The 16151-nt window shown below is 43.3% G+C and overlaps 1 protein-coding gene across 6 annotated transcripts in view; it reads right to left on the reverse strand.

The window, feature by feature from the left end:
• Nucleotides 1-16151, reverse strand: part of CACNB2 (calcium voltage-gated channel auxiliary subunit beta 2) — a 441977-nt gene that overhangs the window by 12658 nt on the left and 413168 nt on the right. For all 6 annotated transcript variants that reach the window (XM_030550417.1, XM_030550415.1, XM_030550418.1 and 3 more), the window contains 3 exons: nt 8684-8835; nt 7556-7651; nt 7-192 (listed from right to left, as the gene is read on the reverse strand). In XM_030550417.1, coding sequence (XP_030406277.1) covers nt 7-192; nt 7556-7651; nt 8684-8835 — 434 coding nt within the window. The remainder of the gene's footprint in view (nt 1-6; nt 193-7555; nt 7652-8683; nt 8836-16151) is intronic.

Here is a 16151-nt window from a genome sequence, read left to right on the forward strand (position 1 = left end):
CTATACCTGTAAATTTATGTTTGGACCTGGGCTGATAGGAAGAGTGGCTGTTGCAAGTGTGCGAGTGAGAAGCTGGTTGGGAGGATTGCTGCAAGGAGGGTGGGTGGCCTTCCAGTAGGCTTCCAGATAGTCAGCCAGGTGCTCACAGGCATCTTCAAGCTGGTTCTCATCCAGAATTACATCAAACATTTCCTGTGAAGGGAAACATTTTAGTGAGAACAGCCACCGTCGTAGCCAATATAAAACCACAGAAGCTGCTGATGATAGACCACATTAGAAAATGCTTTTACTATTGCACCACAATTAAATCAGATTCATAATATTCATGTCCTAATATTTTGTGATAGAACTTTAAAAAAAAAACCCAATTGACTTAAAAGTAATCTGTACATAACAGTGAGATTATACTTTCCCTGGCAAGCCAGAATGATCGACACTTGGAAAGATGTCTGTAATCTGGGAAGCCAGAATTGGTATTGTAAAAATATATTTTAAAACTCATACATGGGAACAAAAGTTGAACAGTAGAAAAACTTTTTAATTGTTGGAATAAACAGATGGTGGAATGACCTGCCAAAGAAAATTGTGGAATCCCTATACCTAGTGAACTTCAGACAAAACTGATAACAATAACAGACAAAATTAATAGTACTCAGCACTTGTGTGGTGATTTTCATCTTTAAAAAGCTGTAAAGATATTAACTAACTCACTCTTAATTTACCACTATATCCCATTCCCACTTAAAGCCTAATGAATGACTTCTGTCGGCTTCAGTTGCAGTTGGACTGGCCCCATACAGACTCTAAGCTCTTTGAGGCAGGGTCCTTGTCTTCAGGGGCGGCTCCAGGCCCCAGCAAGCCAAGCGCATGCTTGGGGCAGCATGCCGCAGGGGGTACTCGGCCGGTCGCCAGGAGGGCGGCAGGCAGGGCTCCGGTGGACCTCCCGCAGGCGCCTGCAGAGGGTCCGCTGGTCCCGCGGCTTCAGTGGAGCCGCGGGAGGAGTGGACCCTTCGCAGGCACGCCTGCGGGAGGTCCATCGAAGCCGTGGGACCAGCGGACCCTCCGCAGGCACGCCTGCGGGAGGTCCATCAGAGCCGCGGGATCGGCGACCAGCAGAGTGCCCCCCCCACGGCATGCCGCCATGCTTGGGGCGGCGAAATGTCTAGAGCCGCCCCTGCTTGTCTTTGTACAGGCCTGTACAGTGTCTAGCAAACTCTTGATATGATGGTATAGTGAAGGATCTGCAAAGCAGGGGACTAAAGCTTCCATCAGGTCTTCCCAATTGTACATCCCCTTCCTCTTGACTAAGCAAGGACTACAGCTCCCATCAGTCCCCTCCCCATTGCGCTTGTCCTTCTGGAGGCCCGGTAAGGGAAAAAATCCTGAATCAGGAAGTGGCGATGCTGCTTTGAGAGTGGGAGCCACATGTCAACAGGGAGCTGGAGAGAAGCCCCAGGAACTCTGGACAGAGACACATGTGGAACAAGCTGTGACTGCCAACATCACAGCTGAGCACAGGTCTGTGTGGGACTTACAGGCGAGCAGCAGGGCCGGTGCAACCATTTAGGCGACCTAGGCGGGATTTGGGGGGCGCCATTTTCTTCGGCAGTGACCATGGCGGCTGGATCTTCGGCTGCCCTGGTCGCTGCCAGCATTTAGGCAGAGGGAGCTGGGGCAGGGGACCGTGGGGAGGGCCGCCTGCAGCAAGTAAGGGGGTGGGGGGTAGCACGCAGGGGAACTCCCTGCCCCAGCTCACCGCTGCCCTGCCTCCTCCTTGAGCACACCATGGCTGCTTCACTTCTCCCGCCTCTCAGGCTTGCGGCGCCGATCAGCTTAGGCGCTGCAAGCCTGGGAGGTGGGAGAAGTGAAGCAGTGACGGCGCGCTCAGGGTGTTTGTGCTCGTGCTCAGAGCAGGGGTGAGCTGGGGCGGGGGGGTGCCTCAGGACGGAGCGTGGGGGGTGGGGCGTTGCCACAAGGGGGGCACATCAGGTCGGGGGCGCGGGTTGGGGGGGCACATGGTGGGAGCAGCAGCAGCTGGGCTGGGAGTCAGCACAAAGGAGGCTCAACTAGACACTAACTGAGCTTGCCTGCAAGCCTGCAAATGCTTACTTGCTTGAATAGAGACTGGACTGGAGAAGGTACTCCAGGCACTAAGCCTGAAGATCCGTAACTCTCAAATGGACTGCCCCAGAGACCCAGACAGGAAGTGTTATTGCTCACTCTGAACTGCAGCTGTTTGAACTTCTCTACCGAGGGTATCTGCAACCTTTCCACTTTCCTGCCAGCTCTAGTAAAAACCTCTCTCTTAGCCATGTGTCTGAGTGTTTCAGGGGATTCCCTGGGTAGCGCCTCCAAGGCGTAGCTGCTGAAGCAGCTACATTGCTTGCCTCTGGGACACAGTACACCGGGTGCACTACTGGCGCTACAGGCACGCTAGTGATTTGGGGCAAAGAGTAAACTCAACTATAAAGTATATTCATAATAATAATCCTCACGACGTTCCTGTGAGTAAATCTGGGTGATTTTTTTTTTGGCAAATAGTGTATTTGCTGAAAAATGCATTTCTTAGGTCACTAACTAGTCACAAATTCTGCTTGAATTTGGTAAATAAATAGTTCAAGCCAAAACAAAATTGTGAAAAAATAAATTAAAAAGTTGAAACAGTTCATTTAGACCATTTCAAAATGTTTCATTTTGATTTTTCATTTTGAAAATCAGTGTGTGTATATATAAAGGTGAAAAAAATGAAGGTTACTTACTTATAATTGGAGTTCTTTGAGTTGGCTCTGGATACTCACACTTATGGATATTGTTCTGCCTTGTGACGGTAAATCTTCTCCCAGCAGTGTCTGCTTAGGGGCTTGCATGCTCCTTTCTATTTCTCCCCTCAGTGTCTCCCAACATATGGAGGGTTTGGGGTGCGGGAGGGCACAGAGCCCTCTCCAACCTCAGTTCCTTCCACCGCCAACCCAGAGAAAGGAATTAAAAGACTCTGAGAAAGAAGGGAAGGAGGGCAGGAAGTGTAAATATGCAGCACTATCTTGAAGAACTCTGGTTAGAAGTAACAAACCTTCATTTCTTCTTCGAGTGGCTCTGCATAGTTCCACTTATCGATAGTTTAATTAGCAGTGCTGCAAATAACTTGGAGGAGGGAACAGAATCCTAACTGAATAGACATGGAAGCACTACTCTACCAAATCATGCATCAGCCCTTGAAGCCAAATCAAGAGCATAATATTTACTAAAAGTGTGCACTGAACTCCAAGTTATAGCCCTACAAGTCTGAGCAACAGTGACTTGCTTAATGCAAGCAAAAGATGCTGCCAAAGCTCTAGTGAAATGAGATTGTACCATTTAATATAGATACCACAATGTCTGTAACCTGTACTATTCAACAATACATTGTTTAATCCATGTAGAAATAGTCTGGGAAGACACAGCATGACCCTTATGGTTTTTAGTAGAAGAGATGAATAATGTAGCTGTTTTTCATAAACTTTTAATTCTATTTAAATAAAATGCAAGAGCATCCAAAGAGTGTAAAAAGATTCCCCTTTATTCGTATGCAGCCTTGGAAAAATACTGGCAAATTAATTGTTTGATTGATGTGAAATTCAGGAACTATTTTTGGCAAAAACCTGGCGTCAGGTCTAAGAATCACCTCACTTTTGTGAAAAGGCATCAATGGTAGTTTAGCCATCAAGGCATTTATTTAATTCACTCACCCTTCTGGCTGGCAAAATGGCAATAATGCATGCCATCTTAACAAATAAATAACACAAAGAACACTCAGCCAAGGGTTCAAAAGATGGCTTCGTGTGTGTTGATAAAACCAAATTATGTTCCCAAGGAGGGACAGCATTCCCTCAAAGGGGGAAGACATGTTAGATAATCCAACAGAGAGGAAAAGCTTAGGAGACTTCCTAACGGCCTTTGTACTATCCAGGTAAAAGGTGAGGGCTCTCCTAACATCTAGAGTGTGCGGTATAGCTTCCCCATTATCACAGTGAGACTTGGGGTAAAAGGAAGGCAAATCAGTTGGTTTATGTGAAAAGACAGAGTCACCTTGGGGATGAATTTCAGGTGTGGTCTGAGAATAACCTTGTCCCAAAATCATATTGTATAAGGGCTGTTTGCCATTAGTGCTGCTATTCTTCTCGCCGAGATGATCACCACCAGCAAGTCTGTCTTCATAGATAGGTATGTGAGCAAACAAGCAGCCATGGGTTCAAAGGGCGGCCTAGTCAGGCTCTTTAGAACTAAGTTTAGGTCCCATGCTGGGGTGGAATGTCTGGGCTGGGGAAAAAATTTTACTATACCTTGAGCAATCACTTTGTGGTTGGGTGTGAGAGCACTGAGGTTTGTCTAGTCCGAATTTTTCGGCCTGTAGACTGAGCTGAACCACATCTGAAGGCACCTCAAATGAAGTCTGGCATGAGATATCACAGATGTGCCTGCAGCTGTATGCCCCAGAAGTTGGAGGCAGTGTCTGGCTGATATTTGATGACTGGTTTGTGCTGCTTCTATGAGTGTGGCCAATGTGTGTGGAACCTGTGCTGTGGCAGGAGCACCCTCCCCTGTAACAAGTCGAGATCAGCTCCTATGAACACTAGTTGCTGTACAGGGGTGAACGTAATGTTTTGGACATTGATCTGTAGGCCCAGCTCTGTGAACAAGTCTACCAAAGTCTGGGTGACCCAGAGGGATCTCAGGAGACAATCATCCAGGTAGGAGTAGATCAGAATCCCCTGTGAGCCTAGGTGAGCTGCCATTCTTGAGAGAACCTTGGAGAATACTCTTTTAGCCGATGAGAGGACAAATGGGAGTACTCTGTATTGGTAATGGTCCTGGCCCAAGGTAAATCTGAGGAATTATCTATGGGAAGGCAGGACCGATATGTGGAAATAAGCATCCTGTAGGTCGAGGGCTGAGAATCAATCTCCTTGTTCCAAAGATGGAATAATGGCTGCTAGTGTGACCATCTTGAATTCTTGAGCTCTGACAGAGTTGTTCAGTGTTCTGAAGTCTGGTATGGGTCTCCAACCTCCTTTCTTCTTGGGTATCAGGAAATAATGAGAGTAGAAACCTTTACCTCATGTAACAGTGTACATCAGCCACCAAAGTAAAAGTCCTCTTTGGATCAGAAGATGAACCTGGATCTGAAGCACAGGTCAAAGCTGGAGCTGAAAATTTGGATGGTGCAGAATCTAATGAAATATTCAGCTCCACCTCTTTGGTCTCCAGAAACTGACGCTGGAATCAGCCTGGGTTTTGGAGCTGGAACTGTAGAGACCATGTCAGAATTGAGCAGATCCAACAAATCTGACATGCAGATTCTGGCACTGCTAACAGGGTTTTCCTTGCCTCCTTCTTCAGAACTGATACATCCAGAGCTGACAATATACCTCTTGGTTCCATAGCAGGTGCTCTGCCTTTCTCTATCGACAGGGCCTTTGAAGACCTTACAGCTTGACCAGCAGGATCTGGAGTCCGACCAGATGAAGGTTTCCATTTCTTGGATCCTTTAAGCTGCTTCAACTTGCTGGAGTAAGTCACAGGAGCAGAGGCTGGCCTCTTAGACTTCAGATCCAACAAGTGACTGAGACTGGAGGATTTAGCCTCAAAGGCTGCAATATGTTGTGTCCCACCTATGCAATATGTTGTGTCCCACCTTGCAAGCTCTGGGCGTGAAAGTCTGGCAGATGTAACATCCAGGAGAGTGGCCCTCTTCCAAAGATGTCATGGTTGTCAGATGCTGGGAGGAAAGCTGGGCACAAAGCACATCTCTTGAATCCCACCTTCTTTTTTTAATTTGGTTCCACTGTAACCCAGAACTAACTACTAACTACCTTAACTAACTATACTAAACAAGTATAAAGACACTAAGAAGTGGAGAAAACCCCAGATCTGAATGGACTAGAGCAGGTTGTGTCCATGGGGCATAGTGATTGGAAGGAACTGACGTGGTAGAGAGCACTGAGTCCCCTTACTGAGCCTCGCCCTCAGAACAATTGGAGATGCTGAGGGGAGGGGCAGGAAAGGCCACGTGGGCACTATAATGGACACATCTTGGAGATGGTTCTACCATTAGGTACCACAAAGCGGCACAATACCTGTAAATGGGGATATACAGAGCCAACTTGAACACCTGAAAATGGCCTCAAATGAAACATAAAATCAAAAACATTTTGTTCAACTCGAAGCACTTTTTTTGGTTTTTTTGTTTCAGCGAACCCTGTCGTGTCCCCCGCCCCCCACCCCCAGCCCCCCCACACAAAAATAGTCTGGTTTGGTTTGAACTGAATTGATTTGTTTTTTCAGATTTTTTGTTTTGGTCCCCGAATCAGAAAAATCAATTATTTGCTCAGCCGTAATAGTGAGTAGCTGAGCAAGATATTATCATCTTCATTTTAAATATGGAGAAACCGAGCGTTTGCATGACTTGCCCAAGGATACAGTGCAAATCTATAGAATGATCTCATACACATCTCCACTGAAATTAGTAAGAATGCCAAGTGAATGCAGGTGAAGCCAACTGTGATGGCATATGCCCAGCTGGAACTACAAAGAAGCCACCAATTCATTTTATACTGACCGTTTTATGTAGACCACTAATCTACCTTCAGATCTAAGTTTCCTGTAAGCTGCACAGCAGCCTATTAAGCGCCACACAGCCACTCAGGGAACTGGCTGGGATCTGCTGCAGCTGGGTGAGGGGCGGCTTGAACCCAGTCCCGGCCCAGACCTGCCATGGCTGGGGCACCCCTGCCCCAGTCCCAACTCAGCCCGGCCTCCAACCTGCTGCAGCTGGGGGAAGTGTGGCCCCTATCCCATGGCCTCAGCCCCAGAACTGCTGTGGGGAGAGAGAGAGCTGGGCGGGAGAGAGCTGGGGGAGAGAGACACCTCTCCTCGCCGCAGCAGCTTTGGGTATAGGGCCGTGGGATAGATGCCACTTCCCCAGTCATGGTAGGTCTGTGGCTGGGTTGGGTTCAGGCCGCAACTTTCCTGGCCCCACCCCAGAATCCACACCCCCAACCAGAGCCCTGAGTCCTCGCCCACTCTCCGAACCTCTCGGCCCTACTCCCACCACATGAATTTTGTTATGTGCATCATATGAAGGTGATGTGTATCACATCACCTCCATATTGCTGCACGTAACAAAATTCATTCCACACGTGTGGGAAAAATTAGAGGGAACACTGCCAGAGGCAACTTTTGGTCATAAACCAAATCAGTTTAGTTTTGGATCAATAATCTATAAAGAGTTATTGAAGTAATCCAGTTCCTCAGCTATACATCATGTAAAAATACTGGTGCCCCAATACCTATATATCTCCAGGATTAATCTTGTTGCTGAAAAAGAAATATATTTGACCATTATGCCATGCAGAGATCTCAAATGGAGTTTTGTACAAAATGACAAGTGAAATATGAACAGATAGTGGCAAGCAGCAACAAATGTCACAAGCCTATTACTTGGAAACAAAGGACAGACTTAGTCCCTTTGAACAGGAGTCTATATATCCACATCAGCAATGCATCAACAGTAACTCACTGGAGGACATTGAGCCAGTTTATCAGCTGCCACCATTTGAACATTAAGGTGTTTAGCCTGAGATTTCCCTCGAGATTTTATTAGCCTCTGTAAAACCTGTGGAAAATAAGACAATTAAAATACATAGTGGATGGGAAAAGGAAGAATTCAGAAGCAAGTAGAGTCAGATAGTGGGAATAGGATCAAACCATTCCATTCAATAGGAGATTTTCCAGGGACTTGATTGTTTGCAGGATTAGGCCCAATGTATTTGTGTACTCTTCAAAAAAGTAGCTCTTGTTGGATAATTTTTAACATATCTAATAATTTCTCATTCACTGGCTTTCAGAGCCTCTTGCCTTTTAGGCCCTGCACAATTTCGCTCCTGCTTATCTCTCTACTCTCATTCTCTTTATTCCCTTTCTCCCTCCTTTTCTGCCCAAGTTGCACTAACTGATCCCTTCTGGTCCTCCTACTCTCATGTGTGCCTTCTTCCATGTAGCCATTTATAATGAGACTCTTGAGAATGCTCTTCCACCCCCACTTTGCCAGGCCTCCATTTTCTCCTTCCAACGTCTCTTCAGGATGTACTTGTTCCAAGAAGACTATAAATGTAGACATCCCCACACAGTGAAATGGTGGTAAATTAAATGACTGAACATTTTAAGAATAAACTGAACAAAATTACAGAAATAAACACCGTGTGTGCTGAATTGTACTGACCAGTAGTCCTGCTGCTCATAACATCTCCTCCCTTATCTTCATTTCTATACTGTCTACTTGGATTATAAAGTTATTGGGACAAGGATCTTAGCTCATATTTCTGCAAAGTTTTTAACAAAATGTTGACACTCTGTAAATCAATATTACGTAAATAATAATAAACAAGTGAACTGTTTCCCTTAGTTCTAACTTAAGTAACCATTAGAACTACAGCTTGCTCTCTTTTGCAAAAAAATGATTTTGTAACCCACTGATTGAGATGGTTCCTTTTAATGGTATCTTCCCATCCACAGGGAAATAATTAAAAAGTGCAATTCATTGATCTTTAATGACATCCAGTGGAGAACCTGTGTCTCTTTGTACCTGTGGCTCAGGTCTCAAAGAATGTGTGAATTGAAACAGAATTAACAGCAGTAAGATAGTTACCTTGGGAGAAGAAATCTTCACATATACTATAATGGGAGCCAGGGAGGTTTTACTTAGTTGAGCTGGATGATTAATGGTATCGGCATCAAGTACTACCAGCTGCAATGTCCTTGCTAATTCAAATATCCGTTCAATTTCACTCTGAACTTCAGCTGCAGATAAGTAGAAAATTAGAGTTATGAAAATATTTAACAGAAATTAATTCTAACAAATGTAAAAATGAGGTAGATTGGCATGCAGCTCCCACAACAGATGAGTAGATTGGCAGGAGCTGTTAATTGTTAATGTCACTGGCATTCTACTGAAGCAAACATATCTTTAGCAAGAACATTCCGCCTACAGTTTATGTTCTTTGAAGGTCGTACTCTTTACCAGTCTCACCTTCATGCTTCTGTATACTACTAATACACAGAAACATTTTTAACACTTTCCTATAAGGTGGAAGGGATAGCTCAGTGGTTTGAACACTGGCCTGCTAAATCCAGGGTTGCAAGTTCAATCTTTGAGGGGGGGCCATTTGAGGATTTAGTTAGGGATTGGCCCTGCTTTGAGCAGGGGCTTGAACTAAATGACCTCCTGAGGTCCCTTCCAATCCTGATATTCTATGATTATAAGACTGAATCCATGTGTGTATAGCAAAGAGGTGTATGCAGCATATGATCTCCTGTTTGAAATAGGAATCCCTCAATTTTACTACAGTATCTCAGTGGATTCCTCATTTGTAAGTTATTGCAGTGCAGACTCTAATTATACTTAATGACCATAATTTTCAAATCTAAGTGCCTGAAGCTATGCATTAAATTTATACTGCAGTGCCTGAAAGAGACTTGTTTTTCATAAAGTACTAAGCACCCATAATTTCTATTTGCTTCAATATGAGTTATCAATGCTTACCATCTCTCAAAATCAGGCCCTATATGTAATATGGCAGTAGGTCCGAAAATTTTGGTCAATATTTATAAAGTACTTTAAAAACAAACAATTCAAAATAATGCTAATAATCCCCCAAATAGCCGTTGAGGTAGGTAAGGATTATTATCAGAGTTGGTCAGAAAAAAATCTGACAAAACAAACAGTTTTTCATTGGAATTTGCCGATTCATCAAAATCAGAACATTCCATGGAAATTGTTCATTTTCAATGCAGTTCCTATGGAAACAAGCAGGTTTCCAACGGAAACCTGTCTGGTTTCTTGACAGTTCACCCATATGCAGGCTTCTGGGGATCAAGGGCTTCACAGGTCCATGATTCCAAGGCAGTCCCTAGGAGGACGCTCCAGAGCTGGGTCTCCATCCCTTTTCATGGAGAATTTCAAAAATTTTTGAATGAAACCAAATTTCAAAATAGTGAAATCCTCTGAGAAACACAAGAACTATTCTCTGCCAAGTTCTAATTATTATCGCTATTTCACAGACAGGGAAACTGAGGCAGAGGGTAAATGATTTGCTTAACCTACAGACGAAGTCAATGTTGGAGCCAACATCATAACTCAAATGGGAATGAGATTCTAGTTCTGTGCTCTTTCCACACTGCTATCTTAAGATAACTAACTAGAATAAGGTAAATCCAAAAGGGTAAGAAACTAGTGGATGCTTACGTGAACACGAAGGGACTTCCGAAACATTAAAATATAGTGTTATGTTATAAAATTTGTGTTTGCCTTTTGAGGTGGGTTAGCAGCATGAGTTGTCACTAAATGCTTTGGGAAATGTAGCCAGTCTGCATGGGCTAGTAGTGCAGACATTCCTTTACTTGGATAATTCTGCGCTGAAGGACATATTTTGGAGGGTGTCAAAAGATCAATATGTGTCACTGTTAGAGTCACTAGGGTTCATAAATTACTCAAAATCTCAGTTTGTTTCCAGTGGCCAACCAAAGTACAGAGCACCCCAGTTAATCACTGCTCAAGACTTCACTTGTGGGGCAGAACAGTAAAGTGTGAGCCAGCAGGTGACAGCTCAGACCATATCACACTTGGTCGTTCTTAAGACTGTAATTAGCAGTAGTTACAGCATCTTGGCAAGTCTCACATCAGAGAACTTTAGTAGACCCTGAGTCCTAGGCTACACTAGGGAAACGTTTGCGAGTATAGCTATACCAGCAAATCCTCCTAGTATAGATGCAGCTTATGCCAGCAATGAAGTGCTTTTGCCAGTATAGCTTATATACATTCCCTAAACAAAATAAGCCATACTAACAAAATGTTTTTGCTGATATAATTTCAGCTACACTAGGGGATATTGCCAGTATAGAAATATCTTTAAAAAAAAATCACTAATCAACATTGCTATACTAGCAACAATGTAACCATTGACCTGGCCTGAAATTCCAATGAAAGCAAGATAAGCACAGACTCTCACATCACATCTGAAGGATAGATCACCTTTGAGCCTCCTGGCCTAGTGCCCATGAAGGGACCATCTTTATTTAGGAATAGATTTCCAACATACCTATCCAAATCATAGTGACCTGGTCTTCCAAAAAGTTGTCCATTTGAACTGGGACCCTCAGACCACAATGTTTTAAATCAACAAACACGGAGGCACCAGATGATGCTTCCTATGTCAGGAGGCCCTGCAAATGTATGAATGGACTCTGCTATACCTGCCATTACTGGTTGCCACATATCTAGCACGAAAGATAAACACGATTGCAGATAGAGTGAGTTAATCTGTGGCTGACCTGCACGAGCAGCCTCTAGATGAGAGAGTGGGGAACTGGGATCTTCCTCCAGTTGGGGACATCAGAGATGCATCTCTGTCACCCTTTGGAACAAGAAGCTTTCAGCTCAAAGCATTAAGAATGAGCAAGACATTTTCCATGAACCGAAGAGATTCCATCAGCATTTCTGGTAGCCACAGTCCTGCCAAAGCATAGGAGGAAGAGACTCAATGATCTTTATTTGCCTCATGCTGGCCCAGAGAATTATGGCTACCAATTCTGCTGCAGATGCCAAAGCTGATCCCATCAGGCTGAATGTCTGGTCTCAGATTCTTATTCAGAGTCAAGGCACCTTGCTTCACACCAGTTCAGGAGCTCTCTCCTTGATAGCATGGCTCCTGAGGGTGCAGAGATCTGTAGATATGGTGTTAATGAGCAGGTGGCTTGCATCCTCCTGACTTCTCAAAAACCATCTATCCAAAGGACTTGCATTGCCAAGAAGAAGAGGTTTTTAATTCCCACACAAAAACTCTTTAGCTCCTTTCTGTGTCTGACTGAATCTAATTTGATAATTTACTCTATTCAGGCTAATTTGTCAGCTAGTCTGGCCCATCATGAACTAACCAAGTAAAATTCTTCTGCCTGCCTAACCTCAGGTTCACATGGTGGGAGCTTTGCAAATCCCTCCTGGTATCACGAGACATTAATGTGGGTCCTGACTTAAGATGATAAAAACTCTACTCATTACCCATGAGTTCAGTGCTTAATTTGTGCCAGGGCTTGCTAGGGCTGAGCTTCAGAACCTCTAGGTTTGGCAGTTCATCGCCCCAGCACCTCTGGGCTTTTCACATCAGTTATGAAAGTAAAAAAAAATGGCTTAAGCCCTGGCACATTTTTCATTACTGCATGATTGCATGTTTCTTACACAGAATTTCATTTTCCTGGTGGCAGCGACATCAACTCAGAGTGAATACACATCAGGCTCTACTGACTGATCCACTTTATACCAAGTTTGATATGGAAATGGTGATGTTTCAAACACATCAAGAATTCCACTCCAAGATGGTGACAGAGTTCTACCTTAACAATTCTATTATCCTGCCAACATGTTTTCCATGCCCATCCTAGGGAGGCCCTTCTCTACATGGCTCATGTTACAAGGTCTGGTGGGCGGGGGAAGTAACAGGGGTTACCTAAAGCAGTCTAAAGGCCTTAGAAAGTCCATCAAACTTTTTGTTTGTTATTATTCACTACATACCACTATTTCTAAGAGGGCCATGGGTAAATCATTGCTGGATTGCATTTTTAATTGCTATCACCTTGTTGGCAATGTGAAGGTGTATTTGATCAGAGGCAGGCAGGCAGCCTCCACTGCCTGTCTCAGAAATGTTCCCTTAGATTTCTACAAGGCAGCCACATAGTCCTCACTCTGTATCCTCACACAGTTAGAATGCTTTGCTTTAGCTTTTAGGACTGAAACAAATGTTGATCTGCATGCTGTAGAACTGTTTTCCAAGATGGGGAGTCCAAACTCCCCAGTCCTCCATTTCTTCCTTTTGGAATGTGTATTTAAATTGGCCAATTTTATTTGAATCTTTTCCCTTTGCTCTCATCTTTTAGATTATCTGTGTTGCATCTGAGATTGTAATGGTGTATCTTTCCAAACCATTATTTAAATAAAAGTCCTTTCTTCTTGACTGACCATAGTTTTATTATTACTCCTTGTTTCAGATTTATTCTCTGTCAAGAAGGGGAAATTACTGAGTTGCAATTCTTCTTCTCTGAAGGATTCTTGTAAATTACTGACTTGTAATTCTGCTTCCAACAGTATGCTCACTCATCTTCCCTCAGTGTTTTGACCAAAGTCTCCAAGCGCAGCAGATAAGCCCAAAAGGTGGTGTATGACTGCCAAAAGGGAGAGATGGCTTGCTCTTAGGAATTGCTTATTACTGCCATTAGCAACTGTGATGTTACTGATATAAGCTGTGACTGTATAGATCATTGTTGCAACCACTGTTATATATTTGCAGCAAATATTGTACAAAGGTTGTCGTGTAAGGTGTCTATGGAAAGGTTATGATTTGCTGTTTAAGATTATGCTATCTGTATGCGTGTGTCATTTTTGTATTTAAAGTTATAAGTATTGGCTCTACACTGTCTGTATTTCAAACTTATGCTATGCTTCTGGGTTACAATTTAGTGTCAGCAATGCCTAGCCTGCTTGATGGCCCATTAAGGACCATTAGCTATACAATTGACCCATTGAGAGAAGGCAGATACACCTTGTGACTCAGCAAGGCATGCAGGGACATGCCTATGGACAAAACTCAAAGGTTTTTTCATGCCATGTGCTGGATAGCTTGTCTTTGGAATAAAGAAAGAAAGGCCACATGGCAAGAGACTATAAAAAGCTGCTGCAGCTCCTCCATCTTGTCTTCAATCTTGCTTCTTACTTCTGGAGGAACCTTGACATAAACTGAAGCTCTGAACAAAGGACTGAATGACCCATCCCAGTTGTGGATGTTCTCCAGAGACTTGATTTGAACCTGCAGTTTATTCCATCATTGCTACAAGCCTGAACCAAGAACTTTGCTATTACTCTATGTAATTAATTCAATTTAACCAATTCTAGCTCTCATCTATATCTTTTCCCTTTTACGAATAAACTTTTAGATTTTAGATTATAAAAGATTGGCAACAGCGTGATTTGTGGGTAAGAGCTGACTTGTATATTGATCTGGGTCTGGGGCTTGGTCCTTTGGTAACTATTCATCCCCATGACGAGTGGCACTGGTGGTGATACTGGGAAACTGGAATGTCTAAGGAAATTGCTTGTATGACTGCTGGATAGCTAGTGGGGTAAAACCAAAGTCATAGAATCATAGACTATCAGGGCTGGAAGAGACCTCAGGAGGTTCATCTAGTCCAACCCCTTGCTCAAAGCAGGACCAATCCCAAACTAAACCATCCGAGCCAGGGCTTTGTCAAGCCTGACCTTAAAAACCTTTAAGGAAGGAGATTCTACCACCTCTGTTTGGCTGGTTTGGTTTGCCTTGGTATGCAAAGGAACCCCAGCCTTGGGCTGTAACAGCCTTGCTTTAAGCAATTTGTCCTGAGAGTACCAATTCAGTTGGGTCCCACCGAAGCCAGCATTGTTACAGCAACCAAATACTTCAGGAACTACAGGAGTCCCACATGTCTTAGATTAGAGATCTGAGACCCAGAAGAGAAAATACTGACAGAGTAGTATCTTCAAAAAAAGCAGAATTATAGGTCAGTAATTTTCCCTTCCATGAAAACAAGTATTAATAAAATGTCTCCTCTGATGTACTGAGAAACTATGGCAGCAAGGTTATAAAAATGAACTCACATAAATTGTATTAGCCACTCATAATGGGATGTATAAATAAAGCTCAAGCTACCATGAATGTCACCATGATGAACATATAGCCCCGCTATTACAACACTCAAAAACATAAATAAATCATGTAAGACAAAAACAAAACTTGTCAATCAAATGCTAAAGAAAATAAATGAGCCTCATATTTTGCCCTGAAGCCTGATAGATACTGGTGGTAGAGGGCACCAAAGGAGAGCAAATTTCAAAGATGGGAGCCCTCAAACACCCCCTCCACACACAGGTGAGATCAACTCCAAGAACTGACACCACAAGTCTCTCAGTCAATTTTGACCATTTAGCAGAATGTACAGTTAGACTGTCTCTTCAACAGTCCCAGCATCTGCACCCTGCAGTGAATAGGCATTCAGTGCACAGATCTGAGCACCCTGAGAAAGCGGCTTGCTCCAGTCTGAACCTTGCAAGTGGACTTCAAGTAGAATTTAAATAGTCTATTACAACAGTTTACCCTGGAGTGGGCAAAGGACCCATGATCACTGCGGAACAGGATAGTCCTTCACTTCTCTAGTAACTCAACAAATTAATCAAAATAGAATTTGTGGTCTCTTGTGCAAAGCTCCAGTAAAAGAGCTTTGTTTAAGAGAACTACACAGATGTTGGGGTGGGAAAATGGAATCCTCCCTCAAACGTGTGGAAAATATGCACAACATTTCAGTGGTAACTAATGCAACCCAAGATCCATAATAGCATCAGGGAGCTGCTAAACCCAGCCTACATGAGTGTTGTAGTTCAGCTGATGCATGGAATTCCTCTGTTCATGGCTATATGTTCATCAGCAACACCAGAAAAGTGATAAAACAACAAAATTGTGAAATAATTACTATCAAATATAGTATAGCTCATGGGCTGTTGAACAAGTGAAAAAGTACCATATCAGAGACAAAAACAACCTGACCTGAAACTCTCAAACTAGCTGAAGAGTCATATGCTAATTCCAGACCCCACCAAAATATTTCTTGGAGTCAACCAGCATGTTCAGAAATAATTACATTATAAGAAATTACTACTACTTGCACCTGCCAATATATTAGACCTTTTGTGTGATGTATATTTCTATTCTTTTCAAGATTCCATCAGAATCAGATTTCATCAACTTTTGATATAGGAAAAGGGCTAATGTCCTAAAAGAAAAATTTACATGCACTCAGAAAAGGCCCAACTAGTGAAGGCCACCTGGCCTTGAGAACAGCATAATCCATATGTCTGAAAGGAATCACATTGACCTTAGAGCCAGAATAATGGAAACTTCCTTTGCCACCACATGCCATCTTCTTAAAAATTATTTCAAAGAGTGAGATATCAAAGATTTTCTGACATCTGCTTCATTCTTAACTGAAACTGCTTCAAAAACAAAGGCTTCAAAGCAGGTTTCTGATTATGAGAAAAACAA

The sequence above is a fragment of the Gopherus evgoodei genome, chromosome 2 (assembly GCF_007399415.2).
Source record: "Gopherus evgoodei ecotype Sinaloan lineage chromosome 2, rGopEvg1_v1.p, whole genome shotgun sequence".
In the NCBI taxonomy this organism is placed as follows: Eukaryota; Metazoa; Chordata; order Testudines; family Testudinidae; genus Gopherus; species Gopherus evgoodei.